A 13,387-nucleotide genomic window follows, 5' to 3' on the forward strand; every position below is an offset into this window, starting at 1 on the left:
GGCTTTGATCAGGTTGAACTAAGCACTCACAACACGTCTTCCAAATGGGGTTTTTCCACCAGCTTGCCCTGTTCCAGTTCCAGCTGCTGCTGCTGACTAAAACTGCAGAACTGATCTCTCTCTCTGTCTCAGAGAAAAAAAGCTGTTCAACTCTCTCTGCTTGCAAAACCACATGACTCTCTTAGAACAGCAAGCTGCACTCCAGACAGACTGCAGCTCCGAACAACTCCTCCGATCTCTTTCATCTGTTGCTTTTCAAAACAACAGTCCATTAGTGAAGTCTCTTGGGTACTCCCCAAAGTTTTTGCAAAGGCCCCCAGGAGCTGCCCCGTCTGGCTTAAGCAGAGTTCTAGTATTTTAAAATGAGATCTGTTTAGCAGTGTTTGTATGTGACCGACACTAAAAAACCTGCCCCAATTTCTCTCCCAAAAACATAACTATATACAATATAAGCACAACATAATCTCTCACACTATAAACAAGAAAAATATTGTCAGCGGTCCTTGGGGAACACCACAACCATTAGGTCCCATCTGAGATCAGAAAAATATCACTGACCCTTCATTATTCTATGTTCAAATTGTGCAACCATCCATCTAACAGCACAGCGCAAGTCCTTATACCACAAGAACTCAGCTACTCAACCCAGTGATTCACTGTTATTTGCAAGGCAATTGAGAATAAGCAATAAATAAATAAATAGAACTCTACAAATCTCTGTGTTCAGTTCTGGTCACCTCATAATAGGAAGGATGCGGAAGTTATGGAGAGGGCGCAGAGGAGATTTACCAAGATGCTAACTGGGTTGGAAAATAAGTCGTATAAGACAGGGTTAGCAGAGTTGAGACCTTTCTATTTGGAATGCAAAAGCATGGAAAGGAGACTTAATATACCATATATTTTGGCATATGTCAAGTCTTGAAGCCCTCAAAAATCAGGGTTGACTTCTATGCCAGATACAAAAATCAGACCTTAAATTCAACTCAAAAAACCACTCAACATAGATTTGGTGTACAAGACAACCCTTGAAGCATCTCCCCAGAGGTGGCATCCGCCGCTCCCCAATACCTTGGCACCACCGCCATAACTCACCTGAGGTCGCCTCTCCTGTCCAAGTCGACACGTAGCTATGGTTCCTGCACTAAGCACACTTAGGCAGCAAGGCAACTTCTTCAATGCGGACAGCTCCGCAACTGACTCCTTGTACAGCCGATGCTGAAGACTTGGACCCAGCACCGTTTGGCATCTTCCCAGCCAGAAGTAAAGGTTTTTTAAAAATTCTTATTGTAATCACTTGCTTGCTTCATTCTTTTTCTGGGGCTAGGGGGTGGAAGTCAACTTATATACCCGATATGTAATAAAACTATGAAAATGAGACTGAAAATGGGGACCCAACATCTGAAGGTCAACTTGTATGCCAAAATATACAGAAGTGCTAAAAAATTTTAAAAGACATTGATAAGGTAGAGAGCCAGTGCCTTTTTCCCAGGGCAGGAATAGCAAACATCAGGGGACATCTCTACAATGTGAAGGGAGGAAAGTTTAGGCTGACATCGAGGTTGGTTTTTAAACTCAAAGAGTTATGGGTGCCTAGAATGCCTTGCGAGGAGTGGAGGTGCAGGCTGAAACATTAAAGCCATTTAAGAGACTCTTAGGTAGACACATGGATGAAAGAAAAATAGAGGGTTACAAGGTAGGAAGAAAGGCCTGAACTGTGATGTAGTGTTCTATGTTCTAAATTATGACCATCAAAGAGAAATAACAAAAAACCTTCCAGCTAAAGACAAAAAGTCATTAAGTGTGACACCAAAACCAAGCAAGATTTAAATTAGCTCAAAATATAGGATATTCAACATCAAGTTGCACTTGTATACTGCCTTAAACTGAGCCTTTATTAAAGATACATTAACTGAGAAAAGGAGATTTTAGTATAGGTGACCAAACATTTGATCAAAAGGTAGGGTTTAAATAAACTGAAAAACGAAAAAAAATAGGTTCATAGGTTACATCTGGGAGCATGAATCATATGCATTTCTCACATTTTTATATAGTAAAACTAACCCAAGGCACTTCATAGGAGAATTATTAAACAAGGTTTAGTCATATAAATACGCGCAAAAACTTGTCACAATTATTAAAGCCAAAATTAGAACAATTCCGTTCATCAATTCCTCAGCAAACAATTTATTCAGTTTCATTCCACTATTCCTTTCCCCAAATAAAATATTTTTCCTCAAATACCTAACCAGTCATTATGAAGTGCCCAAATGATTCTATTCTCACTTAACCTACACACCATTTTTCTTCATATCAAATATCCTCATCACCTTTCTTGTTCAAACAGAACAATGCCAGCTCTTCTAGTCTCATGTGACATTCAGTGAAACCATTCTAACAGAGGTTTTCATAATTCTCTCTTGAACCTGGAGGATAGTAACCAGAAACCTTTGTCCTTTTTCCACCATTGAGGATGTTCTTAAAACCACCTTGGGAAAAAAAATGCAAATTATTCACCAACTCCTGTGAATCTCTAGCTCATTACCAAAATGGACACGAGCATTCAGGGTGGCAATGGAAACTTGAAATCCATTCATCAGAAGAAAAGAAAATTCCAGTGTAAATAGCAGAAGCAACACCATGTCCAAAATCACCCTATGCGATCACCTCTCCGCTGACTTCCAGCCCTGCAACCCTCTCACCTGAAGATGCAACAATCATCTTCGAATCCACAGAAATAAAGTGGAAATCAGTCATCCTGAGTGACAGCCAAAAAAAAGATAAAACATAATAGACCACTGAAGAACACAAACATATGGGAATATACAATTCCAAAGTTCCAAAGATATAATTATTCATTACAAATGGTTCAGTACATTATCCACATTGGATATCTACGAAAAATATAAAGCAATGAAAGTCTGAACCATAATTCTGATGACAGACAAATTTTAAATGCAGTAAAGCTTCAGTTATCCAGAATTCAAGCAACTGGCAGGAAAGTAAATAGGTTAAAAAAAAAAACAGGAAAATCTAAAGTTAGCGTGTCTCGCCGTTAGCTCGTCAATCGTGCAACACGCAGTCTTAACCAACCGGAAACTTCTCTTGTAGACATCATGGTTGAAGCAAAACCGCAATGCTGAAGAAACTCAGCAGGTCCTTTATATATGAATGGCCCAAGCCTAAAACCTTGGTTATGTATGTTTACTTTTGCTATATAAAGGACACTGCTTGGCTTGCTGAGTTTCTCCAGCATTGTGTTTTTACGGAAAATTCACATCTGCCTTCCACCAATCCCCATAGGTCCCAGACGCCAGGGGTTTTACTGTAGTTAGCTAGTGACAAGAGAAAATACCAAAAGTTTGTCAGTTGTATTTTCATAAAAGTCATTTTGTTTTGAAAAGAATTAATGATAGGTGGGCATTCCTAAACAATTGATTTTAAAGATATTCAACTCACCTCTCACCATCTATTACACTCATGCGATGAAGCACTCTCTGCTTGTCTACCCAACTGTAACAAGAGCCAAGACAAAAACTATAGCATCACAGAATGGTAATAGTGAAGGTTGTGACCTTCAGATTTGGAGTTCACATTGGGTCACTGAAACAGAGGTTTGTTTCATCTGTCTGACTTTTACCATATCCTTTTATTTCAAGTATAAGATTCTGTTTCAATTTCAAAACTACAATTGAACTTCCATCATCTTGCACAGGCAATGCATTACAGAGGTTAACCACTCACAGAAAAACATTTCTCATTGTGTGCCTTTAGTTCTTTGCTCATCATCTTAAACCTGTCCCATCTGGTTCTCAACCCTACCATCAATGGGAGCTGCTTCAGGCTCAATATTTTGAACAAATAAATCTCATCTCTCAACTTTCTTTACTCCAAGTTGACAATCCCAGTATCTCAGGATTCTGTCGATTTTTGGTTGGTTTCTCAAATGCAAGTTCTCCACACTTTCTGTGTAATGTTGCTCACTTTCTACACAAAACAAGTACATTTTTTCTGTACTTTCTCCAGTATATTCAAATCACTCAAATGATCAAGCAGTCCACTATTGATCGCCATTCTAGATTCAGATTTATTTATTGTCAGAGTATGTACATGACATCAAATACAACCCTGAGATTCCTTTTTGCTGCAGGCGCGGCAGAATTATCACTTATTGGTAGTGCAAAAAATAAACTGTACTCAGAGTAAAACACACAAGCAGAGAACTGTATACAGATAACAAGTGTAAACAAACTGTCCAATACAGAGGGGACAAAAAGAAAATCAATAAAGTGCACAAAAAGGAGTCCTGAAATGAGTCTTTTGTTTGAGTTTGTCATTGAGGAGTCTGATGGTGGAGGGGTAGCAGCTATTCCTAAAACCTGGTGGTGCCTATACCCCTTTTCTGACGGCAGCAGTCAGAACAGAGCGTGTGCTGGGTGGTGAGGGTCTTTGATGATTCCTTCTGCTCTCCGATGGCATTAACTGTAGATGTACTCAATAATGGGAAGAGTTTTGCCTGTGATGTCCTGGGGTTTATGCTTTGGAGTTCCGATACCAGACTGATCAGCACACTTTCCACCACACCTCTGTAGAAATTTGCCAGGGTTTCTGATGTCATACCAAACCTCCGCAAATTCCTGAGAGAGTAGAAGTGCTGACGTGCTTTCTTCACGATGCTATTGGTGTGTTGGGTCTAGGAAAGATCCTCCAAGATAGTGACTCCCAAGAACCTATTACCCATGATCCTCCACAATAACTGGATTGTCTACCTCTGGCTTTCCTCTCCTGAAGGTCAACAATTAGCTCCTTAGTTTTAGTGACATTGAGAGCAAGATTGTTGTCCTTCCAAGTGAAGCAACATTTCACTTGAGAATGGTCAGGGTCATCCACTTCATCCGGTGCTCCCGTTGTGGTGTCCTCTACATTGGAGAGACTGGACGCAGACTGGGAGATCACTCTGTCCTCTGCTATAACTTGGATCTCCTTGTGGCCAACCATTTCAATTCTCCATCCCATTCCTTTGCTAACATGTCTATGGTCTTATGCACTGCCAGACTGAGATCTCTTGTAAACTGTAAGAACAAGACCTCATCTTCTGACTGGGCATCCTCAAACCAGAAGCATTAATATTGACTTCTCTGGCTTTCATTAACCCCTCCCTCACCTCATCTTCCTCTGTCACCTTTTCCCTGCTCAGTCAACTTCTCTTTTCCATCTCCTTTCATAAGGAAAAAAAATCAATTCTCACTTCCCCTTTTTTCATATCCAATTAACATCTATTGTTGGTCTGGATTCCCCCCCAAAGCCAGCATTGTCTGTATTCTGAGATTTCCCTTTTTTTTTGCTCATTCAGTTTATTCCTTGAAAAAGGGCTCAGGCCCAAAATGTCAGCAATATAGCTTTGTCTCCTATAGATTCTGAATGACCAGCTGTATTCCTCCAAACTTTTGGTGTGCTTTAGTGCCTGCATTATGTACAATAGGATCCCACAACTGCAGTATGGTAGCTCTAGATATTTTAGCAACATTAAATGTTAAATCAATGTTTGAATGTTGGACAGGCATGAGGAGATATTTCTAATGCTCTTCATCAATGTGCCATAGAAACAAGGAGAATGAAATGAAATCATGTCTTGAAGTGGGGTTGGAGGAGTGTTATTTAGATAGCTGATGGGATCTCTGGTTTTAGAGTTCTTCTGGCAACTGATCTCATGTTATTTGGCAGAATTTCCTATCTATTTCTTGCAATGACTCCTTTCCATTTTCCCAGCTCCCTCACATATGTTCTGATGAGAACACTTTCCACAGTACTACTTCACGGACTATTTTTTTCCTCAATCAGGTTTTCCACTCCACTAAAGTGACAAATCATGAAACAAGCTACTCCATTTCCTGCAGGGTCCTCTGTATTTGAAGAACCAAACAAAAACCAGGTGACTGCTATGCAAACAATATCATTAATGCTTCAAGTGCAACCCTGAGCTTGCCGGTGCCTGCTGCTTTAACTCTCCAACCCCATTCATACCTCTGCCTTTGATATTTCAGTGAGGCTTCAAATAAGCTCATGGAACGGCGTCACATCTCAAAGAATCTGACAAAAAGCCATCAACCTGCAATGTTATCTCTGTTTCAATTTGGCAAAGATGTTACCTGAATAATTCCAGCATTCACAATTTTTATTTGAGATTTTCTGCATCTGCACTGCTTTAAACACCTGCCTTAAATTTGTATCTCACAATTAGAATACCTTTTCATTATCTCGGCACATTCTCATTAACATCCTGCTATTTGTATTTCCTCCATTCAACTATTAATCAGATGTGATATTTCAATACCTTCCATCACCCAACACCATCACGACTTACATTAGTCAATCTCTCCTCACCTCCTTCCCATCAGACATTTTTTTTCCTGTTCTCCACACCTACCCCTGCAACTTCATTGAAACTTGAATCTCACTTTATTTCTAACTCTTCTCAATATGAATAAAAGGTGACCAGCCAGAAACATTAACGGTTTCTCTCACCACTGGTGCACACAAACCGACTGAATATTTTCAAGTTCAAATTTCTGGCATCTGCTTTCTTGTTTTTCCCCGAAGGTGACAGAGTAAAAGTTAAATAAAACAGAAATTGAAAGAGTGGTGAAAGAATCTAGGGCTTGAACAGATAAAAATAAATAATTTATTCCTTATCTTAGTTTCTTTTAAAATATATTATTTTCAAGGTAACCTTGATGAGGGAAAGGTTAGATTGGGATTAGTTTTAGTTTTTTTCCCTTTTTTTCCTTAATTTACACGTTATTTTAATAAACGGGTTTAGCATTGTTACATGGATCAATTTAATCATTTTTTGTGATATTACAAGCATTTTTGATGTAGTTTTATCTACTTCCCCCCCCCCCCCAATCGGCTTTTATTTGTGTGCTTGTTTACTTGTATACAAATGAATTATTATGTAATTGTCAATTTTATATTTATGCTATATGTTAAACTCAATAAAAATGTTAAAAAGAAAGATATTATACAGTGTATCACTTTTAAAGTATACCAGTAAACTTCAATGTAATTGTTTACACTGGAGTTTTCATTGTCTCAAATCGCATTTCTCAAAAGATATACCCACAATCCCTGTAATTCTTTCTCCTGCAGAGGGAGAATTAGGGGAAAGTACACCACCAGCACTGATTAGCTTGGCCATCATGAATCAATAACACATCGAGGGCTTATAAAACTACCCAAATATTATCTTTAATTTTAATTGTTTCATCAAAGCAAGAAACAACAACAACAAAAAAAATCAAATAAATATAAAACAAAACTTTGAGAAATGCCCTGGAGCGATTAGCTTCACTTCTGCTGAAAACCACTCCACCATACTCTAAAAAGGAATATAGACTAGACATAAACAGACTCTTTCCCCTGAGGGCAGGGGAGGTTGGAACAAGAGGACAGGAGTCAAGGGTAAGGGGAGAAAACTTGAGGAGAAATGTTAGAGGAGGCTTCTTCACTCAGCGAGTGGTGGCAGAATGGAATGATCTTCCAGAAGAGGTAGTTGCAGCAGGGTCCCTTCTGTCATTTAAGAGAAGGTTGGATGTGTACAGGGATATAAGAGGGTTGGAGGGTTATGGGTGGAGAGCAGGAGGGGGGAGCTAGTGGAGTTGTTCAAGTGAGCCTGCACGGACTCGAAGGGCCGACATGGCCTGTTTCCGTGCTAGAAATGGTTATAATATGGAACAACAACCTCTCACTCAATGTCACCAAAACCAAGATTGTCGCTTTTGGAAGGGAAGACCAGAGATGCACAATCCAGTGATCACTGGGGGGGGTGGGGGAAATCAGAGGTGGAAAGGGTGAGTCAATTTAAATTTCTGGAAGTCAGCATCTTGGGAGGCACTTTCAAGGACCCCAACATACTAATGTCACCGTGAAGCAAGCACGTCAGTGCCTCCACTTTCTCAGAAGCCTACAGAGGTTTGGTCTGACATTGAAAACCTTGCCAAGCTTTTACAAATGTGTAATGAAAAGTGCGCTGACCAGTTTCATCATGGCCTGGTTTGGGGGCACCAATATCTCGGAGCAGAAAGCCTTGCAAAAGGTAATGAACGCAGCCCAGTACATCAAAGGCAAAACTCTCCCCATCTTTGAGAAAATCTACATAGAACGCTGCTGTCAGAAAGCAGCAGCTATCATCAATGATCCACACCACCCAGTACATGCCATCAAGAAAGAGGAATAGGTGCCACCAGGTTCAGAAATAGAGCTAACCCTCCACCATCGGACTGGCATCCCAGTTAATTGGCTGTGAAGTGTCCTGGGATAGTAAGTCCTTTATGCCACTTCCATTGGGCCACCCTTAACTGGGATACCAATTGCTTTTCCATTGAAAACACTCATCCCCCAGGGATCTGAGTGTTCTACCTTCAACTCGAAACGGTGACTTTCTGCTGTCCCTTTTCCACTGGCTTTATCAACATGCTGTCGTCAGCAAACGCTGCGGTTAATCGCCAGCATGAAATGACGTCATTTGGACACCAGCATTCGGACAGTGTTCCTTTTCTACTGGATCCTGACCCAGTTAATTCCTGGGACAGGGTACCAGTGGAAAAGGGGCTAAAGACTCATTTAAGGACTCTTACTTTACATATTATTTATTACTGAATATTTATTTTTTATTTATTGCACAGTTGTTTACATTTCTCTCTTTTCGATATGCATCTTTTTCTTGTATACAATTATAGTTAACAATCGAAAAAATTTTGCCTGGCCTGCAGGAAACATTGTATGTGATGTCATGGATGTTCTCTGACAATTATCTGAACATTGACTTGGAAACATAGACTACATAAATTTTTTTAAATTAAGGACCTGTAGATCAAGAGGTATAATTGCCCCAGAGGGCTGAAGTAATTGCATTTCAATTAGGATGGTCTTTAAAATGATGTTTTAAGAAAAATATGCCATAAAAACTCCCTGTTCCCAGTGTGGAATACAGGCATGATGTAACAAAACAAAATGCTGCCTCCAATATCCATGCAGAAGAACCTCTTCAATATCTATAAAGTGCTTTGCATGGGAAGCCTGATCTGAATGACAACAAATGGAAGAGCATCTATGTGCGCAAATGGTTAGAAGAATCAATCTTACAGTTTATTTTCTTGGAAATTTGTATTGAAAATTTGAGCAGTCTCCACAGAAAAAATATAATAAACATTTAAATAAAATAAAAAATAAAACTAAACTTTATATATGGATATATCCTCAAGAGTGTGAACTAAACCAATTACTGTAGTAGTTTCACTGGCTTATTTCCTCATTCTATACATGGCTACTCACTGACTACTAATCCTTGATTGTTATTTACATACCAACATACAACTCAATCATCAATGATCCCGTGTTTACTCCTTGTCCTTTGTTTATCATCGTCTATTGCAGCTCATAATCATATTCAAATCCAGTCTATATTGAAACATACTTCATGACACAGAAATATTTACAAATCCTAAGTCATCCAATGAAACAACACAATTTTTTCTGAATGTCATTATCTTTAATTTTTCTGTGGAGACTGCTCAAATTTTCAATACAAATTTCCAAGAAAATAAACTGTAAGATTGATTCTTCTAATCATTTGCACACAGATGCTCTTCCATTTGTTGCCTTTCAGATCAGGTTGCCCACGCAAACCACTTTAGAGATATTGAAGAGGTTCTGCTGCATGGATATTGTTCTTAGAGTAAGTGTAATTTGCACACAGCAACACCCAAAAACAAGAAATGCGATAACTTCCACACGTTCATTGAAAAATATCATAGAATGTTTTCAATTAAACTTATTTACAACATGGTGGAAATCGATTCTGCCGATTGAAACCCATACCACCCAATTTGAGTTGAAAGTTCTCAGGACCCAGAATTTCTGAAATTCACTTTTGAATAAAATTGTACTGGATTAGAGCCCTCAAAATCTTCAACCAACCCGACAATCTTCACATTGTTCCTGCAACTTCTTTCCCAAGCCATAACAGAATCTTTCACTTTATTAACTGTATCTTTGCATTGCTCGACTTCATAACAATGGTCATCTTCAATTTTCTGGACTTTAATTTTAACTTTATCAACAGCTTCATTATATTTTTTATTTCACTCTTAACATATTCAAATTGTGCTTTAACAATTACTATGCTTCTTCCTTTTGCCTTAACAATACATTAAGCAACCCCTATCTGCCACTGGTATTTACACCATTTAAATTATGTCTTGGATTATATCTGTATGCAAGATCTTTCTTATTTAGACTTATCATTAGCCTGTCATGCAACTCCCTACTAAAGAAAGCCACCTACATACAAAGAGAGATCATTGAACTTCCATTGCAAATTATCCAATACGTCAAAAAAAAATCAGAAATAAGAATCTTCGTCATCTTGCACTGAGACCTCATACAAATAGTAAAATGGTAAATTAAAGTACCTTTTCTTTTTATTTAAACATCAAATGCAAAATGAACTGCAGACTTTTTACCTGGTCCCTTTGTTCCTGAAACACAACACTATTCCCCTTCAATCAAAATTCCAACTGAAAACTGGCCAAGAATGTTAGATTCAAACAGCTGTTAATGAAGGAAATAAAAGTTGACCATCCCACTAGGATCAAAGAATTTGAGGGGTATGGGAAGGGATGATAGTTTCAGGAATGGAGAAGGTAACCAGCAAATGGAGGAAAAGAAGCTAAGAAGTGAAATAAAGAGAAATTTAAAAACTTTATTGATGGATCAGGGTAACATCATGCCTCATTGCAAGATCTGACAAAGAATTTAAAAATCCAAGTTTTTCAGGATCTGTAGTCAATCAAAAACAATTTGAATAGTCAAGTCTGGAGAAGTCAAATATTTCTGAATATCTCAATGCTTAATGAACCCAGCGTTAACACTGGAATTTTAGAAGCAGCAGTTTTTGTGATTGAATGAACAGGGAAATAAATGTCCAGAGTTAAATAGAAAGAGCAGGAGAACTGGACATTATGAATTGACCTACAGCATAGAACCAAATACCTTCAAATAACAAAGCAAAATACTAATCTGCTTCAATAGTTGAGAAAAACTCAAATAGAGCTACAGAATTATGTAACCACATTATTTTTAAAGGGCCTATTTAAACCATCTGCAAAAGAAAAATCCCAGAAAGTGATCTTCTGTCAGCTAGAGAGGATGGGGAGGTTTCAAAAGCACCTCAACAAAATGCAATTTCCTCAAACCCAAATTCGTGCTGGATGAATGTGCAAAAATGCAGAATAGCATCAAACCCAAAACCCTGGTTCTGGTACCTTTACCTTGGTGAATATAAAGTCCAGTGCTTCACCTGCCGAGTTTCTCCAGCACTGAGCTTTTAATCGACGTTTAAGACAGGTTTTTAGAGGTAGGGGAGGGAAAACAATAATACATCCACGATCTCTTCGGGAATCGATCCCTGCTCATCTTTTAATACCAGCTCCCCCTCCCGAAGTTCGGGGGTCGGGTCCCGTCAGCTCCCCCTCCCGAAGTTCTGGGGGGGGGGAGGAGATTGTAACGCAGAGGGTCGGGTTCCGTCAGCTCCCCCTCCCGAAGTTCTGGAGGGGGGGGAGATTGTAACGCAGAGGGTCGGGTCCCGTCAGCTCCCCCTCCCGAAGTTCTGGGGGGGGGGGGGAGATTGTAACGCAGAGGGTCGGGTTCCGTCAGCTCCCCCTCCCGAAGTTCTGGGGGGGAGATTGTAACGCAGAGGGTCGGGTCCCGTCAGCTCCCCCTCCCGAAGTTCTGGGGGGGAGATTGTAACGCAGAGGGTCGGGTCCCGTCAGCTCCCCCTCCCGAAGTTCTGGGGGGGGGGAGATTGTAACGCAGAGGGTCGGGTTCCGTCAGCTCCCCCTCCCGAAGTTCTGGGGGGGAGATTGTAACGCAGAGGGTCGGGTCCCGTCAGCTCCCCCTCCCGAAGTTCTGGGGGGGGGGGGGAGATTGTAACGCAGAGGGTCGGGTCCCGTCAGCTCCCCCTCCCGAAGTTCTGGGGGGGGGAGATTGTAACGCAGAGGGTCGGGTTCCGTCAGCTCCCCCTCCCGAAGTTCTGGGGGGGGGGGGAGATTGTAACGCAGAGGGTCGGGTTCCGTCAGCTCCCCCTCCCGAAGTTCTGGGGGGGGGGGGGAGATTGTAACGCAGAGGGTCGGGTCCCGTCAGCTCCCCCTCCCGAAGTTCTGGGGGGGGGGGGAGATTGTAACGCAGAGGGTCGGGTCCCGTCAGCTCCCCCTCCCGAAGTTCTGGGGGGGGTGGGGGATTGTAACGCAGAGGGTCGGGTCTCTTACCGGACTTGGGCGGGTATCTGTAAGCCGAGTTGGCCTGGATGTCGATGTCCTCGACCCCTGCAATCCTCCTGCTCAGCACGGAGCCCATGTCGTTCCCGTCACGGACGAGTGCGTCGCCGGCGGGCAGCTGCGAGGCGACGGCCCTTGAAGCCTGGGGTGAGAGCTCGGCCGAGCCTCGAACGGTGCCGATGGAAGCCTCCTCCTGCTCGCCCGCCGCTCTTGCCAATGGCGCCGAGAGCGTTATTCGGGGTGGAGGAGGGGGGGTAACCCTTGGCTGGACGGAAATGTGTCCGAATCCTAGTGCATATTTCAGCTAGCGCAGGCACCAACAATAGACCATCTTCCCTTTGGTCAGGAAGCTGTCGCAAACTTTCCTTTCCCACGGCGGCGGGGTGCATTGTGGGTGATGTTGTTCCATCCCACCGGTTGTCGCGCTGCTCTCCGCCGCAGGAACTTCATTTCCCAGCCTGCACCGCGGCTGCGACTTCATTTCCCAGCCTGCACCGCCGCGCCCCACCCCTCCAGCTGTGTTGCCCAGCTGGGCAATGGGAAGAGGAAGGATTCCATGATGGTCAGGTCCTACTACATTTAGAATGTAACCTACAGGAAATTCTTTAACTCTTGTCAGAGAGTCTCCACTCCAAGTCCTGACCAGTCCTGAGCCTGTTTAGCTTCTGAGATCAGACTGCCCAGAGACACCAGTTTGTGCGGCAGGAATGCTTCGTTTGCTGGGTTTTTGTTTGCAAAGATTTCATGGGGGGCGGGGGCAGATTTTTTTTGAACGTCGGTCGCCTTCTCTACCACTCCCCCCAACATGATCCTTGCTGGGTTTATGTTATTTTTTTATGCCACCATGGTGCTTTACCATCAGTTTGCGTTTCACAGCTGGCCTGTGGCTCAGCAGACCATCTGATCCACGGAATGAAAGCCACAATGTTTTTGCTTCTCAGCAAGTCGGGCAGTACCAAAAGCGAGAGGAGTACTCGGTTGGACGATAATTGACTTATTTGGCGTATTCGGAAGGATTTTCAGCAAGTCCAGTTTTTTCCCCCCCATTTTTGAGC

General features: G+C 41.7%; 1 protein-coding gene across 3 annotated transcripts in view; it reads right to left on the reverse strand.

The window, feature by feature from the left end:
• LOC138747505 (E3 ubiquitin-protein ligase MGRN1-like) overlaps positions 1 to 12,698 on the reverse strand; it is a 117,399-nt gene extending 104,701 nt beyond the window's left edge. For all 3 annotated transcript variants that reach the window (XM_069906775.1, XM_069906773.1, XM_069906774.1), the window contains exon 1: positions 12,324 to 12,698. In XM_069906775.1, coding sequence (XP_069762876.1) covers positions 12,324 to 12,411 — 88 coding nt within the window. In that variant the 5' untranslated portion in view covers positions 12,412 to 12,698. The remainder of the gene's footprint in view (positions 1 to 12,323) is intronic.
• Between the last annotated feature and the right edge of the window lie 689 nt (positions 12,699 to 13,387).

This window comes from Narcine bancroftii, chromosome 12 (genome assembly GCF_036971445.1).
Source record: "Narcine bancroftii isolate sNarBan1 chromosome 12, sNarBan1.hap1, whole genome shotgun sequence".
Classification (NCBI taxonomy): Eukaryota; Metazoa; Chordata; class Chondrichthyes; order Torpediniformes; family Narcinidae; genus Narcine; species Narcine bancroftii.